The 17,994-nt window shown below is 36.4% G+C and overlaps 1 protein-coding gene across 1 annotated transcript; it reads left to right on the top strand.

The window, feature by feature from the left end:
- Positions 1–181: 181 nt before the first annotated feature.
- On the top strand, positions 182–11,638 carry LOC145204284 (centromere protein I-like). The gene is made up of 18 exons (XM_080076767.1): positions 182–455; positions 1,457–1,533; positions 1,738–1,850; positions 2,138–2,300; positions 2,786–2,873; positions 3,117–3,267; positions 3,329–3,466; positions 4,287–4,434; positions 5,132–5,246; positions 6,518–6,600; positions 7,444–7,511; positions 7,583–7,701; positions 8,312–8,465; positions 8,786–8,910; positions 9,052–9,132; positions 9,352–9,507; positions 10,451–10,529; positions 10,930–11,638. The coding sequence occupies exons 1-18, from the start codon at positions 355–357 to the stop codon at positions 11,017–11,019; spliced, it is 2,049 nt and encodes a 682-aa protein (XP_079932893.1). The 5' UTR covers positions 182–354; the 3' UTR covers positions 11,020–11,638.
- The last annotated feature ends 6,356 nt before the right edge of the window (positions 11,639–17,994 follow it).

Here is a 17,994-nt window from a genome sequence, read left to right as displayed (position 1 = left end):
ATAGTCAAGTGCCCCAACTTAAAAAAAAAAAAAAGTTACTTCGTGAGTCGTTGTAGAAATAAAAAGTAGGTAACGCATGATTGCGCATTGCGCGGTTTCAAAACAATAACACAAAAAAATAAGATTCTAAAATTAAACGAGCAAGTCAAGTTTTGTAAACAAAAGTTTTACTGTTGTAACGCTTTTTTGGACACCTATTTGTTTCCAAAAACTTGCAAGGAAAACGTAATGCATCGCTTAACCAATAACAAGGGCACAGGTGGAAAATACTATCATCTTTATGCTTTTATCAAAAAGCAGTATGGTAATTATAGCTTAAAAGTGCTTTTGAGAAAAGTCTAAATATTGTTAAAAATGACTGACATGCAAACGGAGGATTTGATTGATGAGATGATTGCAAAACTAGACTCTTCCCAGAAGAATGAAACACTTTTGGAAACTGTGAAGTCTTTGAGGTAAGCCTATAACACTTATATATAAGTGGTGTTGTTTTGTTATCGCCAGTTACTAAAGTAAAGGAATTACTAAAGTAAATCGAAGTGGTTCACAAACATTATTGTTTTAATGTCTGTGGTCAAAGTTTGTGGAATGTTTCTTGCCTTGGTTTGTTTGTACTTACTTTGTAAAGTTGAAACCCAATGTTTATGATTTATATAGGGCATTGTACAGTATTTGCTTTTTCCGTTTTGTAACTATAGAGAACCAGTTTCATTTGTCAGTCTGCAGAATATGGCAGTTCCGGACAAGTCCTCAGTCATGCAGGACTAGAGTTCCTTCTCGAGAAATCTCGAAATTCTCGAGAAAAATTCTGCCACGTTTCATAAACAAAAAGTAAATGCGACACCTCTTATTACGTGCATTTTTCGTTTCAACTCGCCTCTAGAGCGCACTGGGCACATAACTTTCTTATTTTGCTTCCGAAACAGCGATTTTTTGCGTGCGTTGCCGCTAAACTTTCACCTTTCCCAGGCAGTAGTCACGCCTGGTTGCGTAAGATCTATAACAGTCGCTTCGGTTTTTGCTGGTTTGCTAGCGAATCACTACTTGCGATCGCTACTAGAAACGAAAAAACGTACAGTTGGAATTTTTTTTTGTTAGAAATACAGCTTAAATAAAAAATTCGAGACTCTCGAGATTCTCGAGAAATGGATTTTTAATTTCTCGTTTCTCGAGAAACGAAAAAGTCGAGGAATAGAGCAACCCTATGCAGGACCAACATGACCCCCTCAACTCTGTGTGCAAGACCAATTTCAACATGTGCAATGCAAGTAATAAAATGTGCAATGCAGGACCAATAAATGCCTTTGTTGCAAAATTTTCTTATGTAGTAAAAATATATCTGCAACCATTTTTTATCCCTGAAAACTACTTGCCCTTGCCATCATACTCAACACATAGGTACTATTGTCATGTTGGTTTCAACTGTTTGTAGGCATTTGTTTTTTTTAATTTTAAGAAACACTGCTGGAGAAACTGGGCTTTCTGCATCTCAGATTACATCACTGTGCAAGATTGGAACAAGTGGAAAGTTTAGTATGTTTTCGTAAAAATTAGAAAAGATATTTTGCCCCCTTTATAGTAAAGCAGTTATATATATATACATATATAAAATGTACATCTGGTAATAAATTAAAGTAGTGAACTGTATATGTGCATTAAGTGTGTAACATGGTTGAAAACAAAGTTAACAATCAGTATAAATGCCATGTAAACAATTTTTGAGTGCAATACTTTCAGATAGCGTGGTTTCTGGACAGATTATAAAAAGTTTAATTCCACGTGAAAATGTCCCAGAGGAAGCAGCGTTACTTATCTTATCAAAACTCTGTGCTGACGCACAATCTCTTAAGGTAGTTCATTTTTTGTTGCTGTTTCGTTCTATTTGTTGGTATAAGTGGCAAAGATGGCAGTAATGTGAATTAAATCTATGTCCATGATTTAATTTAGGGCTAGAAAAAAACGAAAAAAGTTAACTCCATGCAGTTCTAGTGACAATCAGATTAATTTGTTTTACTGCTTTTGAGCTGATTTTAAAATTAGTTTAGATTCATTGTTGTATTATATTGAGCATGTAAAGTTTGCAAACTGGTCTTTGTTAAAACGAACATAAACTTTATGGATACGATTATACTTGCAGGTGCAGCACTTACTTCTGAAATGGCTGGTGCTGGTTTTTGACCTCATTGCAACCAAATCCAAGATTCACTCTCTTTATTCTATCATATTTCATTTTATTGAAAGCGAAATTTTATGCCCAACTGTTTGTCATTTGTTGTTTATGTTGACCAGAAAATGTGATGGTAAGTCAAAAAAATAGTAATAATAATAATAATTTACCATACTTGATTTTAACAATGAGTAAAGTAGGCCACAATTAATTTTGGGATCAGTTCTGCAGCTACTATAAACACCAACCATACTTACACATGTTATTTCTTTATGATGAAAAAAAAAGTTTCCACAATATTAAAGAGACTCAGGTGTCTGCCAATTCTCACTTTTCAATTAAAGAGAGTGAATTGGCTACTAATACGTAAACAATCCCAGTCATATTTAATAATTACACTAATACATCAATGTAAAGTTGTAAAATGGAAAATCACTGGATAGAAAAAAGGACCACCCTTTTGCTGATACTGCACAATTTTCAACATTAAGTTTTATAGTTACAGTTATATTCAAAGAATCCTATTGACCAATCTGCAGGAGGCTGTAATCAGATTTTGCTCAAACTGGTCTTGAAGATCAAAACTTCAAATTATTAATTATATGCTTTGTGACACAGTGACACACTATCGAATTTCTAAACTTCTTACCCTACAAAAGAAGATTGGTTCCCAGCCATACCTATGTGGTCTCCTCACAGTTTACAAGTATGTTAGGATAGTAAAACAGTTTTATAATGTGGACTTGGTATTTTGTAAAATGTTTGACGAACCAGATATGTTGCAGACTGGTGTGTTAAAATATACTGCAAAAAACATTTGGCAAAGTATGAAATATTTCAGCTTTCATAACTCAACCTAAATATATACATGTCCTAATATTAAACTGTTAATGCATAGTCTGGGAAAGTCTAAATTTAAAAAATGTAAACTTTTTTCAAACTTTTTTAGGATGTACCAGCCCTCATTAATCTCTATGTCTGGAAGACACAGAGTGTTTTTCAGGAAAACAGATAAATCATGGAATGATATCATACAAAATGTTCAACAGAAATATGGGCTTTGTGTTAGAAGTGAAAGGTTACTTACATCACCAGTAAAGGTGTGTATTTGTGCATTTTGACAACATTTACATTTTAAAAACCATTTACCACTTTTGCCAGATGCCCAAGAAGTTAACCAACCAACTGATGACATCCCCCAAGTGTTCTATGGTGCATGAAAACACACAAGCTTCTTTTCCTATATCACAGATAGCTACTGACAAAATTCCCATGCATCGCATAAAATCATTTCAGGAAGTGAGTTGCATGTATCTGTGTACCATCCAAAACTTTGATGTATACTAAAATTCATTTTGAGTGTTAATTTGATTTGTTAAATATTACATGTCAATGATGCTCGTCACAGTCTGATTAATTAATATTACGTTGTTTACTATATACGAAATCATGCCATCTAGATTGTTGCGAAAATACTGATGTTTTTGAGTTGCAAATAACCACAATTGTTTGTACAGATACAGATGAGCAAAGATTCTAAAAAGTAGACAATATTTTTTCTGTGGAATTTGCAATAAACACATTTCCTTTAAATAGTTCTAAGCTTGTGTTTTGACTTGAGCCTTAAAATAAATTCAATCCTTCCACTACTAACATCACATACCGTATTTTACGGACCATAAGGCGCAATTTAAATCCTTTTTTTCCTCATAAATTGATCATGCGCCTAATGTGTGGATCAAGTAGTGCTTTATTGCTCACACTCCAGTACCGATACTATTATTATATAAATAAACCACCGTCTTACACAATAAATTACAGTAAAAGCAACTAGCAACTGTGATATTCACTGGACTCATTTTTTCTTTTGCTCATTGTACTATTGTGACTTGCTTATATTTATTACGTAAACTTTTATAACCCATACTCCTTAAAATACGTTGCGTTCTATAGCCCGGTGCACCTTATGTATGAACAAAAAACTAATCAAAGCAATTCATTGACAGTGCGCCTTATAATCGGGTGCGCTTTATGGTCCGTAAAATACGGTACTTAATGAACAAAAAAAAAAACTAGAATACTATCTTGTAGGTTAATATTATATTCCCATACTGTTTAGGTGCTGGACAACTTTAGTAAACTAGATCTCAGCTGTCAATCCCACACACTTCTGTCATCCACTACTCTTCAGCATATTGTTGCAGTAACCTCTGATCGAACTGTGCCTATTCGTCTTAATTTTTGGTTTAATCTGTGTCTAAGAAATGGTATGTTTGAGAACTTTTAAAAACAATTATCTCTAAAAAACTTGATTGCATGTTTACTTAAATATTTTAGACAAACTGTAAAATGATGAGCAAAGAAACATGATTTCTTAAATTTATTTCTAAAAACAACAACATTTGCTAAAAAAAACATTTTGGGGCTATCGCAGGAAGATTAATTTTGCTTTACAGAAATATTTAAAACTTGATGACTGCTAAAAAATGAGACACTTTGGCAGTTTTTACTGTCAATTAAAAGGCCATTTTCTAGGCCATCGGTCCCAACCTGTGGGTTGTGACCCCAACTGGGGCGCCTGACAATTTGCCTGGGGTCACCTAAGGCATGGTTTTTAACTTGTTTTAGGCCATGGACCTCTAGACCCAACTCATGGACCACTTTATTTTTGAGAAAAAACTCAGTCAATTTTAATTTGGAGCCTACTACTTTTAGCCTTGGGGTTACCGCAAATTGGTAAATGTCATCAAGGGGGCATGGCACGGGAAAAGGTTGGGAACCACTGTTCAAGTCAATCAGATAATCAAATGTGAAATAAACGAACAACTTGTAATCGAGTGAAGCACTGTAGTTACAACAAAAAGATTTTAACAATACAGTACAAATATGTTTTACTTGTTTTTGTTGTTTTGAAATACACAAACCAAAAATATACTGATAAAAAAGTTGACTTTTATCTTACAGAGTTAATTGGTGTCGCTGGTGAGACCACACAAGGAACACATTTGCTAAAGACCTTGTTATGCTTCATAGATCTCACTCAGGAGTGTCCGCCTGCCTGTGAATCTTTTTTGTTTAGGTTTGTTTTTCTTAAAATTTGTCGGTTGTGCTTGAATTTCTGACTCTGAAACAAAGACTAGTTTAGGGTGGGTGGTCCAAATCCTGGCATGCAAGTCACATGCAGTCTTCCGATGGTCTTAGTATGACTCGCAAACACTTTCTACATACAGTCATTCTTAAAATAATGGCTATTTACCCCTATTGTGAAAAACTAGTGATTTTTGGCCGCTGTTCCATGGACCAATCAAACTAATAAATTTCCTGTGGAATACCTGACAATCTTTCACGGAGCACTGGTGTTCTGCGGAACACCGGTTGAAAATCACTGTTATATAAACACGTTTTTTTTATTTTTTATTTAACAACATTTGGGTCTTGAAACATGAAGTCGATTAGAACAGCAAATTCAGTCCTTCAATACAAAATAATGCCACTTATCAACCTTAATGCAGCCCAATCCTCCCAGTATGGGACCACCGCATACTCAGGTTTTTTTTTAAGGTTTGGTTTGGGTGACCGCTAAGTAGTTTTAAGAGACCGCAAGTGTTTCATTTAAATACCAAAAAATAGCCACATCTCAAATTTTGGGAAACCGCTGGAGAAATTTGGGGGACCGTTTCGGTCCCCCGAAACATCTTAAAAAAAACGCTGCGCATACTAGCCATTTTGCACTACAAGCCAGTTCAGTTTAATTATGAATGTTGCGTAGATATATAGATATGAAATTTCAACAACTTATCACTGATCATGATGCTCATATAGTAAAAGAATGGGGTTATTTTGCTGCAATAAAGTGTACTCCCAAAAGGTTATAATATTCACTAAATGCCTCATGTTTATTTTTAATATTGGTTTAAAGTTAATCCTGTATAACCGTTGTGGTTTGGTGTTCAACAACCCCGGTCTCAAAAAACAAAGGCTCATGGTGTTTCCCAAAGACAATGCAGACAGATGGATTAAGTGGTTATTGTTTCATTATTTATGACCAGTGGTTGGATTCACATTTTTTATCACAAAAATCATATTTTTCAACCGGTTCTATTACAAAAATTTTTGACCGTATTGACCGTAACCAGTAATGCTAACTGGTTCGCTAATCTCATAAAATTTGGTGCAAACCGCCTGAATCCCACCACTGTTTATTGCCACTTTTTAACTAATGCAACCAGTCATTGCCAGAATATGTGGCACATAATTGAAACATGCCATAGTTACATGCACATGGTCTTACTGTTTATTGCAACACAGTATTTGGTAGCTAAAATAACGATTTTAATTGTTTTACTACAGATATTTGTGCACATGGAATGGTTTCGACTACCGAGTTTTTATCTTGAAACTAATCACAAAGTTAAAGGTTCTTCCATTTACAAGTATGTTCAGATAAGTTTCCACATTGCCTGGCATTTCAAGCCAAACTTAGATGTGTACTTTTGTTGAAACAACTTACATTCACAATGATTGCTATCGACAATATACATGAAAGGTTTGAAACTTTGAAGAAACCCTAAAGAACCTTGTATTCCTCAAAAAACAAAACAAAAATACATCCAAGTTTAAAATAGGTTGTATATTTTAGTGTGGGTAACATAAGGAATTACCAACACCCCATGACTTACATTCTGTGTTGGCACTTTAGGTCAACATACTTTTATTGAATAGTGCTGACCTAGTAAACTCAACACTCTATGTCAGTGTTTCCCAACCTATGGGTCGCGACCCAACTTTGGGTTGGGTCGCCTGAAAATTCTGTTGGGTCGCCTGTTTTTGTGACAAGAACATCTACTATTTGACTTTGTTCTGTAGCGTTATTATTTTATTTCCCAAGACTTTAAATTGTTGCCCAATAATAATTTTGTGACAACATGATGTGATAATGGGAAATTCTGTTTGTGACGTCATAAAGTATGTGTTAGCTTACTGTTGAGCGTTGTCTGACTGATAATGCTTTGAACCAGCTCTCAAGTTTGGACTAAATGAAAATGTTGGGTCGATAAAACGATTATTATTTGTTTGATAATTTAATTTTCAAAAAAACTTTCCTGATTTACAGACAAAAATACAACCAAAATAGTAAGAATGTATGTCCATGGGTCGCGAGAGACCACATAACAAAATTTTGGGAAGTATTTGGGTCGCGTCAAAAAAGGATGAGAACCACTGCTCTATGTCATAAGTGTTTAGAAGTCCTAAAAGTCATTTTTGTTTCATTTCAGCTCTTCAAAGCATGGTGCTAGCACCTCTCTACAAACTGTACATATTTTCCACTCATGTGTTTTTTAAGGTTAGCAGTCAGTTTATATACACTTTCATTTCACAAAAAATTCAAACAGTGTAAAACATCATAATTTTTAGTGTTCTGTGATTGGAATTTTGACTGAGTTGCTTCGAAATTACGTTACAACTGAAGTAAAAAAATATGAACAACTGGTACAAGTTCAATATGAAAGTACGGAGCAGTTTGATGATGCAAGGTGATTCAATAGCTTTGGTACCGGTACTCGACTAAATGTGCTGAACACTACATACCATATTTTATTGATTGAAAGCTGTGCTCGATTATAAGCTGTCCTTGATTGTATGTCGCATGTTGAGGTGTTAAAAATATATTAGCTGCGCTCAATTGTAAGCCACGTTTTGTAGCATAAATTAATAATTTTTGTAGCATAAATTAATAATTCTTTTTTCTGTTGTTAAATAGTAGAACTGATTGGCAACAATTGCTGTCAAAGCAAATATTTTGCACAGTGGAATACGTTTTAAGCTGTAATTACTACTAATAACACAAATTAGGTGTAACAAATTTGTGGGCCATGAATTACAATCAAATAAATGCAGTACTGACAAATGTTTAAAGAGCAAAATTTTGACTTTGGGCCCTAATATATTTTTTTTCTGTAAGTGATGAGATTTATCACACAAAAATTCAATAAAATATTAGGAGCTATTTTATAGTTAATAAAATATATATATTTTGTGTACCCTAAGACTGCTTGGCATTTCAGTCCATCTTGGATATACCAGTTTATTTTTTCTCACCAAAAGTGATTAGTGCACTTTATTACAATTGCTTTTTTACAACAGACATTCAATTTTTTCCTACAAACTTGAGAAGTTTGATGCAAACCAGACAATCCAACATCTTATCCAGTTTATAGATGATCTCTGTGTGGAAGGAATGGAAACAGATGACAACAATTATGTTTTGTATTTTTATTTCATTCAGTTTTATAAATTGGTAAATATTATAGATCTCATGTTTGGAGGAAATATAACATGATCATTTCACTATGTTTCCTTTTTTACCCACTAGAGTTATCCATGCAGGTCTGTCTAAAATAATCAGCAGATCTGGACAATATAGTTTGAAAGGACTTACTGACCATTGGCAAAAAGCCATGTTCATGAAACTTCCAACTTAGATCTTAAAGACACCAAAATTTCATTTCTTTTTTTGTGGAATATAAATGTTTTCTTTACAGCTTTTGAATTCCTTTTTTAAACCTAATTGGTGCTGGACTTGTTATTAGTTTATTACAATGTATCCGTTTGTTTTAGGTAAGCAGAATATACACAGATCATGGAAGACCTGTTTTAAGTTTGCCATCCAAAGCATTTTTTCAAAAACTGTTGTTTTGTCTTGACCCATCATTCATTTCTTCGCTGTGTGGAATTTTGATGAAGTAGGCAATTGATTTCAGCATTAACTTTGCAGTTTTACTGTTAGTCAATAAAATATTTTTATGTAAATAACAATAAATATGTAAATGGTGAAGACAAATGAAGAAAAATAATTCAAAAGAGTTTATTTTGATTTTTTTTAGTTACAAGGAAGTAACGACTCAAATGAAACAGAATGACTTGCTGAATTCAAGTCACCAGGACCAAATTAAGCTTTTGAACCAGTGAGTTATTTTATAAACATCATACTACATGGTCAGCTCGGATCATAAGACAGTACAGTGTCTCTTGTTTTAAAATACATAAGGCAAAAGCACTAATATTCAATATACTCATTTTGGTTAAACTATAAAACTGATGTAAATACTTGTTGTATTGAATCACATCGTCCTCCCAAACACTCGCAATTCCAAATAATTGTGTGTTTTTGCTTACTTTGGCAGATATCTGGTAGACACTTTCTACACTTTGTGGCGCCGAAGAGCATTCCACCCAAGTTGCAGCGACAGCACTGTTGTTTACGCTGGTTTGGAAAGCTCACACCAAGATTTAAGTGATACTGATGTTTTTAACCCAAAACGAATGTTTGCGCTTGACAGGTAAGTTACGCACGAAATAAACTTTATTTGTTCGCTGTTTGTAGCAAACAGTCCAACCCAGTGGTTCTCAAACTTTTTTTTTGTTACGACGCCTTTGGAAAAGTTTTCTGGACTTATGACGCACCAGCAGATAAAAGTTAATGAGGAAACTTATAATTAAAGTTGTGTTTATTGATACAACAACAAAAGCCACGAAACAGAACTATTCTGCGACGCCCTTGGAAAATTGAAACGACGCACCAGGGCGTCGCGACGCACAGTTTGAGAACTACTGGTCCAACCGCTTGTAATATGGCTTCATGTTCAGTTCGGTTTCACTATTTGTTGCTTTTAGGAGGTTTTGTTCGGGTTGAGCAAATTACCCGTTCCGAACCAGTTTGCGTTTTTTAATTTTCTATCTATAATTTTCCTTTGTTTATCGTGCACTGTACTAGTCGCATTCAGTGTTATTTACCCTGATGAAGACGACCTGCATAGGACGTCGAAATGTCGGAATAAAATCACATTTGCCAGAAGAGCTCTTTAAACTTGAATTTTCTATCCTGTTTGATTTTTACCCAATGTACGGTCTACTCCAAAATGATTTTACTGTGCACTGCACGATACCTTGTAATGCGATTTCATTCCCGGTTTTTATTTCATTTCTTTTTTTAGCGTGTTTTTTGCACGTTGTTTTAAACTCAATAATTTTTGTGTTGGCGATCGCAAAAAATAATTCAGGCTACATTTCCGCTGGTTCGGTTTCGAATTCGGTTAGACGCCAAACAACACATACGCTAGGATTTTTGAGGAAATGTAATTTAGGTACGATTCGGGTTAAATAAATTAAACCACCCAAACCGGTACGCAGGTTCGTGTTCAGTACCGAGTCGACTACCTGGTTTAAAGAACTTTTTCACTCTTGTTTAATCTTGGTTTTGACCTAATGTGCACTTTTGTTTAGACATCCCGCATTTGTGGCCCATGCGGCGAATTTTCTTTCCGTTTCCAAAAGAGATGGAAAAGAAGCTATTAATGGAGAGGTTGGTAACCCCAAGGCTATAAAACAGTCTCTAATATATCCCCCTCCGTAAAACTTTGTGTGAATCAAAGATAAATAGTTTTACATCGTAAAAAAAAAACTCCTTTCATATTAAAAGCAAAATAATTTCTGGCATAATAATACTAGCATACTGTAATCTATATGTATCTTAGGTTTGGAAAATATTTACTAAAACCACCTAATTGTTGGTTCGATTCCTGCTTTAAGTGGGCTTTCAATACCACTAGTCATAACCACAAGATCTGGAAGGATAAAGAAGCTAAAAGTCGCAAATTATGAGAAAACAATATCTCTGAGCACTTCCAATATCAACGTGTTTAGCGTTTGTAATTATCTACTTTAAATAACACAATTAAGACCATTCGCATTTTGTGTTCCAGTTCGTCTTTGAAGAAAGCTTTAAGGAATATTTGGAAAGTCACTGTCTGGCTGAGATACCCCGCCTGATACAAAGTCTCACAACCACGTGATCAACTTGTAGTTCCAGCCCGAGTTCTCTTAATTAACGCATAAAGGCTCGGTGACCTTCACCTAAACATGTTGAAGTGATAAACAAGAAATGGTCAAGAAAGTCGGTGCACAACTTTGCATTGCCTTTCGGCCCATTGCACAACATCTCTGCTTGGCGCAACACGACTGATGCTTTTTGAGCTTTATAGTGTTTATCTTATCTGTGTCGATCAGTACACTTTTTAAAAAAAAGTTTATTTGCAAGCGAAAGAGCCAATTGTTGTAATAGTTTTTTTTATCCTGTGTGACAAATGTTTACAAAAAGAAAAACTGTTATAACTGATAAAATAACAAGTTCTATCCTATTACCCAAACTGGTTTTAATCACTTAAACCTATTACCCAAAAAAACATTTGCCATCGTTTTCAAAAGAAAAAAGGATTCCCACAAGAAATAGCACAATCTTTCATTTAATGGATTTATTTTGGATTTGGAAAGTATGATCACATCTAAACAAATATTAAGGTTTACAAGCAAATGTTTTATCGCTCGTGATTCTTTTTATTTAGAGGTTAAATTTTAGCCTTGATGAGTGCTTCGTAAATAAGATAAAAGACAGGCTGCGGGTGCTGCGTAGAAGTATTACCTATTTCTTTTGAGGATAGCCTTATGCTGTTTTAGCAATAAGCCTTAACAGTCGTACCGATAAGCTTTCTCGCTAGTGCAGACTACTAATAGAACCACGGCATAAAAGTTATCAGGGTGTAGCCGCACCAGCCTCGATGACGACTTGTTAAAGGCGGCTACAGTGTAAACTATAATGTTCATTGAAAATTGTTTGGTGAGTCTGATCTTTGCATCTCAATAACAGCCCCACAGAGTATCTCTTATTTCTTTGTATTCTTGAGTAAACGTTTCAATGGCGAACGATTAAATCAGCTTCCACCTCCCCAAAGGGAGAAAAATAGACTAATAGAAGACTCAAAAATAGACTAGGCCTACTAGAAGACTAAAAATAGTCTAAGAATAGACCGGCGACAAAGTCGAAAACAAGCTATTTATAGAAATGCGAAAACTTGGTTTTACAGTAAACCTTTTTTCCTTTAAGTTATAGAATTTATTTTATGGCAAAGGTGCAATTTATAAAGTCATAGCGCCCTCGAACCGAGCTGCTATGCTTCTTCTCAAGCATGAGCGGCTGTATTCTACTTTAAACTTGAAACGGAAACGACAGTATAAACAAGAGGAAGTATGCGTAATGATAAACGAACACCTTATGTTTGTGCAGAGCATTCTAGAATGACGAAATGACTCAAAATATCTTATGACTTGCATGAGAACGGAATTACCAACACTTACATCCAGTTATAAAGAGGTCAAACACTTCCCCTACATGCTGTGCAACATTATTGCAAACAACATGCTAACGTTAAACATAAACTTTGTACACAGTAATATCATGACCGTCATAAGGGACAAATAACCTAGCGTGAGAAACCTGACAGTCAGAGGACATGCAAGCACAAAATTCAAAAGAAAAACAATACCTCGTTATTTATTGCTTTTTTGCATCACGATTAAAAATACACAAAATCTACACCTACAGTTAAATCGGTTTCGGGATAACAAAACATTTATCTGGTTTTCGACAGACAAAAATCGGGTCAAAATTTTCGATTTCAGAAACTGGTTTAAACCGGTTTTGAGGTTCGGTAGGAGGCAGAAACCGGTCATAACCAGTTTGAAACTGGAATATTCCCACGAAAACTCACGCAAAACCGGATTTTTCTTCGATTTTTTGACCCCCAAAAATCGAAAAAACGGAAAGGCTATAGCAGGGGTGGGCAACCTTTGTTCCTGTAGGGCCAATTATAAATGTCCAAATTTTATCGCGGGCCGCACCTGTGTATCACACAAAGTGATTTGGCTTGGTTTCTTACCAAATATGCTTAACTCAGTGGTTCTCAACCTTTTTTCTTTCGTGGCCCATTTTCATTAAACAAAAATTCTGTGGCCCAGTAAATTTACAAAGAAAAACACAACTGTAAAATAGGTTCAGAACAAAAAAATGCAGATCAAATTTTAAACAGATGTTAAGTTTGAAATAACTTACAGCAAAAAAATCATAAAACAGCACTTTCCCTTCTTTTAATCAAGCACTTTTAGTTATGACCAGAGTTATTGGACAATGGATATGCTGCTACTATCTGGCTTTATTGTAATTACAAAGTGGTTTATTACATCATAAACATAAGGTGTTGCAGAAACGCAAAGTAACTTTATACTGTAAATAGATTAATTCAAATCAATTTACATTCCTTTTCAATTCCTCCCCAAGCCATTAATCTTGTAAAATTGAGTGTAGTGACACAAATGAAAGCTTTCCGTTGAATTGGACTGTGGTCCAATGAAAATGCTTCCATGGCCCACTGGTTGAGAACCACTGCATTAGGTTTTTTTCAAAAATCGGGTCAAAATTTTCGATTTTAGAAACTGGTTTAAACCGGTTTGGAGGTTCGGTAGGAGGCAGAAACCGGTCATAACCGGTTTGAAACTGGAATATTCCCACGAAAACCCACGAAAAACCGGATTTTTCTTCGATTTTTTGACCCCCAAAAATCGAAAAAACGGAAAGGCTATACCCTTAGGGTTTTTTCGAAAATCGGGTCAAAATTTTCGATTTTAGAAAAACCGCTTTGAAGGTTCGGTAGGAAGCAGAAACCGGTCATAACCGGTTTGAAACTGGAATATTCCCACGAAAACCCACCCAAAACCGGATTTTTCTTCGATTTTTTGACCCCCAAAATCGAAAAAACGGAAAGGCCTTAGGGTTTTTTCGAAAATCGGGTCAAAATTTTCGATTTTAGAAACTGGTTTAAACCGGTTTGGAGGTTCGGTAGGGGGCAGAAACCGGTCATAGCCGGTTTGAAACTGGAATATTCCTATGAAAGCCCACCCAAAACCGGATTTTTCTTCGATTTTTTGACCCCAAAAATCGAAAAAACGGAAAGGCTATAGCCTTAGGGTTTTTTCAAGAATCGGGTCAAAATTTTCGATTTTAGAAACTGGTTTAAACCGGTTTGGAGGTTCGGTAGGAGGCAGAAACCGATCACAACCGGTTTGAAACTGGAATATTCCCACGAAAACCCACCCAAAACCGGATTTTTCTTCGATTTTTTGACCCCCAAAAATCGCAAAAACGGAAAGGCTATATGCCTTAGGGTTTTTTCGAAAATCGGGTCAAAATTTTCGATTTTAGAAAAACCGCTTTGAAGGTTCGGTAGGAAGCAGAAACCGGTCATAACCGGTTTGAAACTGGAATATTCCCACGAAACCCACGCAAAACCGGATGTTTCTTCGATTTTTTGACCCCCAAAATCGAAAAAACTTCAAGAATCGGGTCAAAATTTTCGATTTTAGAAACTGGTTTAAACCGGTTTGGAGGTTCGGTAGGAGGCAGAAACCGGTCATAACCGGTTTGAAACTGGAATATTCCCACGAAAACCCACGCAAAACCGGATTTTTCTTCGATTTTTTGACCCCCAAAGTCGAAAAAACGGAAAGGCTATAGCCATAGGTTTTTTTCGAAAATCGGGTCAAAATTTTCGATTTTAGAAACTGGTTTAAACCGGTTTGGAGGTTCGGTAGGAGGCAGAAACCGGTCATAGCCGGTTTGAAACTGGAATATTCCCACGAAAGCCCACCCAAAACCGGATTTTTCTTCGATTTTTTGACCCCCAAAAATCGAAAAAACGAAAAGTATATAGCCTTAGGGTTTTTTCAAGAATCGGGTCAAAATTTTCGATTTTAGAAACTGGTTTAAACCGGTTTGGAGGTTCGGTAGGAGGCAGAAACCGGTCATAACCGGTTTGAAACTGGAATATTCCCACGAAAACCCACGCAAAACCGGATTTTTCTTCGATTTTTTGACCCCCAAAAATCGAAAAAACGGAAAGGCTACTGCCTTGGTTTTTTTCAAAAATCGGGTCAAAATTTTCGATTTTAGAAACTGGTTTAAACCGGTTTGGAGGTTCGGTAGGAGGCAGAAACCGGTCATAACCGGTTTGAAACTGGAATATTCCCACGAAAGCCCACCCAAAACCGGATTTTTCTTCGATTTTTTGACCCCCAAAAATCGAAAAAACGGAAAGGCTATAGCCTTAGGGTTTTTTCGAAAATCGGGTCAAAATTTTCGATTTTAGAAAAACCGCTTTGAAGGTTCGGTAGGAAGCAGAAACCGGTCATAACCGGTTTGAAACTGGAATATTCCCACGAAACCCACGCAAAACCGGATGTTTCTTCGATTTTTTGACCCCCAAAATCGAAAAAACTTCAAGAATCGGGTCAAAATTTTCGATTTTAGAAACTGGTTTAAACCGGTTTGGAGGTTCGGTAGGAGGCAGAAACCGATCACAACCGGTTTGAAACTGGAATATTCCCACGAAAACCCACGCAAAACCGGATTTTTCTTCGATTTTTTGACCCCCAAAAATCGCAAAAACGGAAAGGCTATAGCCTTGGGGTTTTTTCGAAAATCGGGTCAAAATTTTCGATTTTAGAAACTGGTTTAAACCGGTTTGGAGGTTCGGTAGGAGGCAGAAACCGATCACAACCGGTTTGAAACTGGAATATTCCCACGAAAACCCACGCAAAACCGGATTTTTCTTCGATTTTTTGACCCCCAAAAAACGGAAAGGCTATTGCCTTAGGTTTTTTTCAAAAATCGGGTCAAAATTTTCGATTTTAGAAACTGGTTTAAACCGGTTTGGAGGTTCGGTAGGAGGCAGAAACCGGTCATAACCGGTTTGAAACTGGAATATTCCCACGAAAGCCCACCCAAAACCGGATTTTTCTTCGATTTTTTGACCCCCAAAAATCGCAAAAACGGAAAGGCTATATGCCTTAGGGTTTTTTCGAAAATCGGGTCAAAATTTTCGATTTTAGAAAAACCGCTTTGAAGGTTCGGTAGGAAGCAGAAACCGGTCATAACCGGTTTGAAACTGGAATATTCCCACGAAACCCACGCAAAACCGGATGTTTCTTCGATTTTTTGACCCCCAAAATCGAAAAAACTTCAAGAATCGGGTCAAAATTTTCGATTTTAGAAACTGGTTTAAACCGGTTTGGAGGTTCGGTAGGAGGCAGAAACCGGTCATAACCGGTTTGAAACTGGAATATTCCCACGAAAACCCACGCAAAACCGGATTTTTCTTCGATTTTTTGACCCCCAAAGTCGAAAAAACGGAAAGGCTATAGCCATAGGTTTTTTTCGAAAATCGGGTCAAAATTTTCGATTTTAGAAACTGGTTTAAACCGGTTTGGAGGTTCGGTAGGAGGCAGAAACCGGTCATAGCCGGTTTGAAACTGGAATATTCCCACGAAAGCCCACCCAAAACCGGATTTTTCTTCGATTTTTTGACCCCCAAAAATCGAAAAAACGAAAAGTATATAGCCTTAGGGTTTTTTCAAGAATCGGGTCAAAATTTTCGATTTTAGAAACTGGTTTAAACCGGTTTGGAGGTTCGGTAGGAGGCAGAAACCGGTCATAACCGGTTTGAAACTGGAATATTCCCACGAAAACCCACGCAAAACCGGATTTTTCTTCGATTTTTTGACCCCCAAAAATCGAAAAAACGGAAAGGCTACTGCCTTGGTTTTTTTCAAAAATCGGGTCAAAATTTTCGATTTTAGAAACTGGTTTAAACCGGTTTGGAGGTTCGGTAGGAGGCAGAAACCGGTCATAACCGGTTTGAAACTGGAATATTCCCACGAAAGCCCACCCAAAACCGGATTTTTCTTCGATTTTTTGACCCCCAAAAATCGAAAAAACGGAAAGGCTATAGCCTTAGGGTTTTTTCGAAAATCGGGTCAAAATTTTCGATTTTAGAAAAACCGCTTTGAAGGTTCGGTAGGAAGCAGAAACCGGTCATAACCGGTTTGAAACTGGAATATTCCCACGAAACCCACGCAAAACCGGATGTTTCTTCGATTTTTTGACCCCCAAAATCGAAAAAACTTCAAGAATCGGGTCAAAATTTTCGATTTTAGAAACTGGTTTAAACCGGTTTGGAGGTTCGGTAGGAGGCAGAAACCGATCACAACCGGTTTGAAACTGGAATATTCCCACGAAAACCCACGCAAAACCGGATTTTTCTTCGATTTTTTGACCCCCAAAAATCGCAAAAACGGAAAGGCTATAGCCTTGGGGTTTTTTCGAAAATCGGGTCAAAATTTTCGATTTTAGAAACTGGTTTAAACCGGTTTGGAGGTTCGGTAGGAGGCAGAAACCGGTCATAACCGGTTTGAAACTGGAATATTCCCACGAAAGCCCACCCAAAACCGGATTTTTCTTCGATTTTTTGACCCCCAAATATCGAGAAAACGGAAAGGCTATAGCCTTAGGTTTTTTTCGAAAATCGGGTCAAAATTTTCGATTTTAGAAACTGGTTTAAACCGGTTTGGAGGTTCGGTAGGAGGCAGAAACCGATCACAACCGGTTTGAAACTGGAATATTCCCACGAAAACCCACGCAAAACCGGATTTTTCTTCGATTTTTTGACCCCCAAAAAACGGAAAGGCTATTGCCTTAGGTTTTTTTCAAAAATCGGGTCAAAATTTTCGATTTTAGAAACTGGTTTAAACCGGTTTGGAGGTTCGGTAGGAGGCAGAAACCGGTCATAACCGGTTTGAAACTGGAATATTCCCACGAAAGCCCACCCAAAACCGGATTTTTCTTCGATTTTTTGACCCCCAAAAATCGAAAAAACGGAAAGGCTATAGCCTTAGGGTTTTTTCGAAAATCGGGTCAAAATTTTCGATTTTAGAAAAACCGCTTTGAAGGTTCGGTATGAAGCAGAAACCGGTCATAACCGGTTTGAAACTGGAATATTCCCACGAAACCCACGCAAAACCGGATGTTTCTTCGATTTTTTGACCCCCAAAATCGAAAAAACTTCAAGAATCGGGTCAAAATTTTCGATTTTAGAAACTGGTTT

This window comes from Phallusia mammillata, chromosome 8, assembly GCF_965637545.1.
Source record: "Phallusia mammillata chromosome 8, kaPhaMamm4.hap1.1, whole genome shotgun sequence".
NCBI classification, from domain to species: Eukaryota; Metazoa; Chordata; class Ascidiacea; order Phlebobranchia; family Ascidiidae; genus Phallusia; species Phallusia mammillata.
The sequence above is the reverse complement of the archived record's forward strand: the minus strand, read 5'-3'. Positions and strand labels throughout refer to the sequence as shown.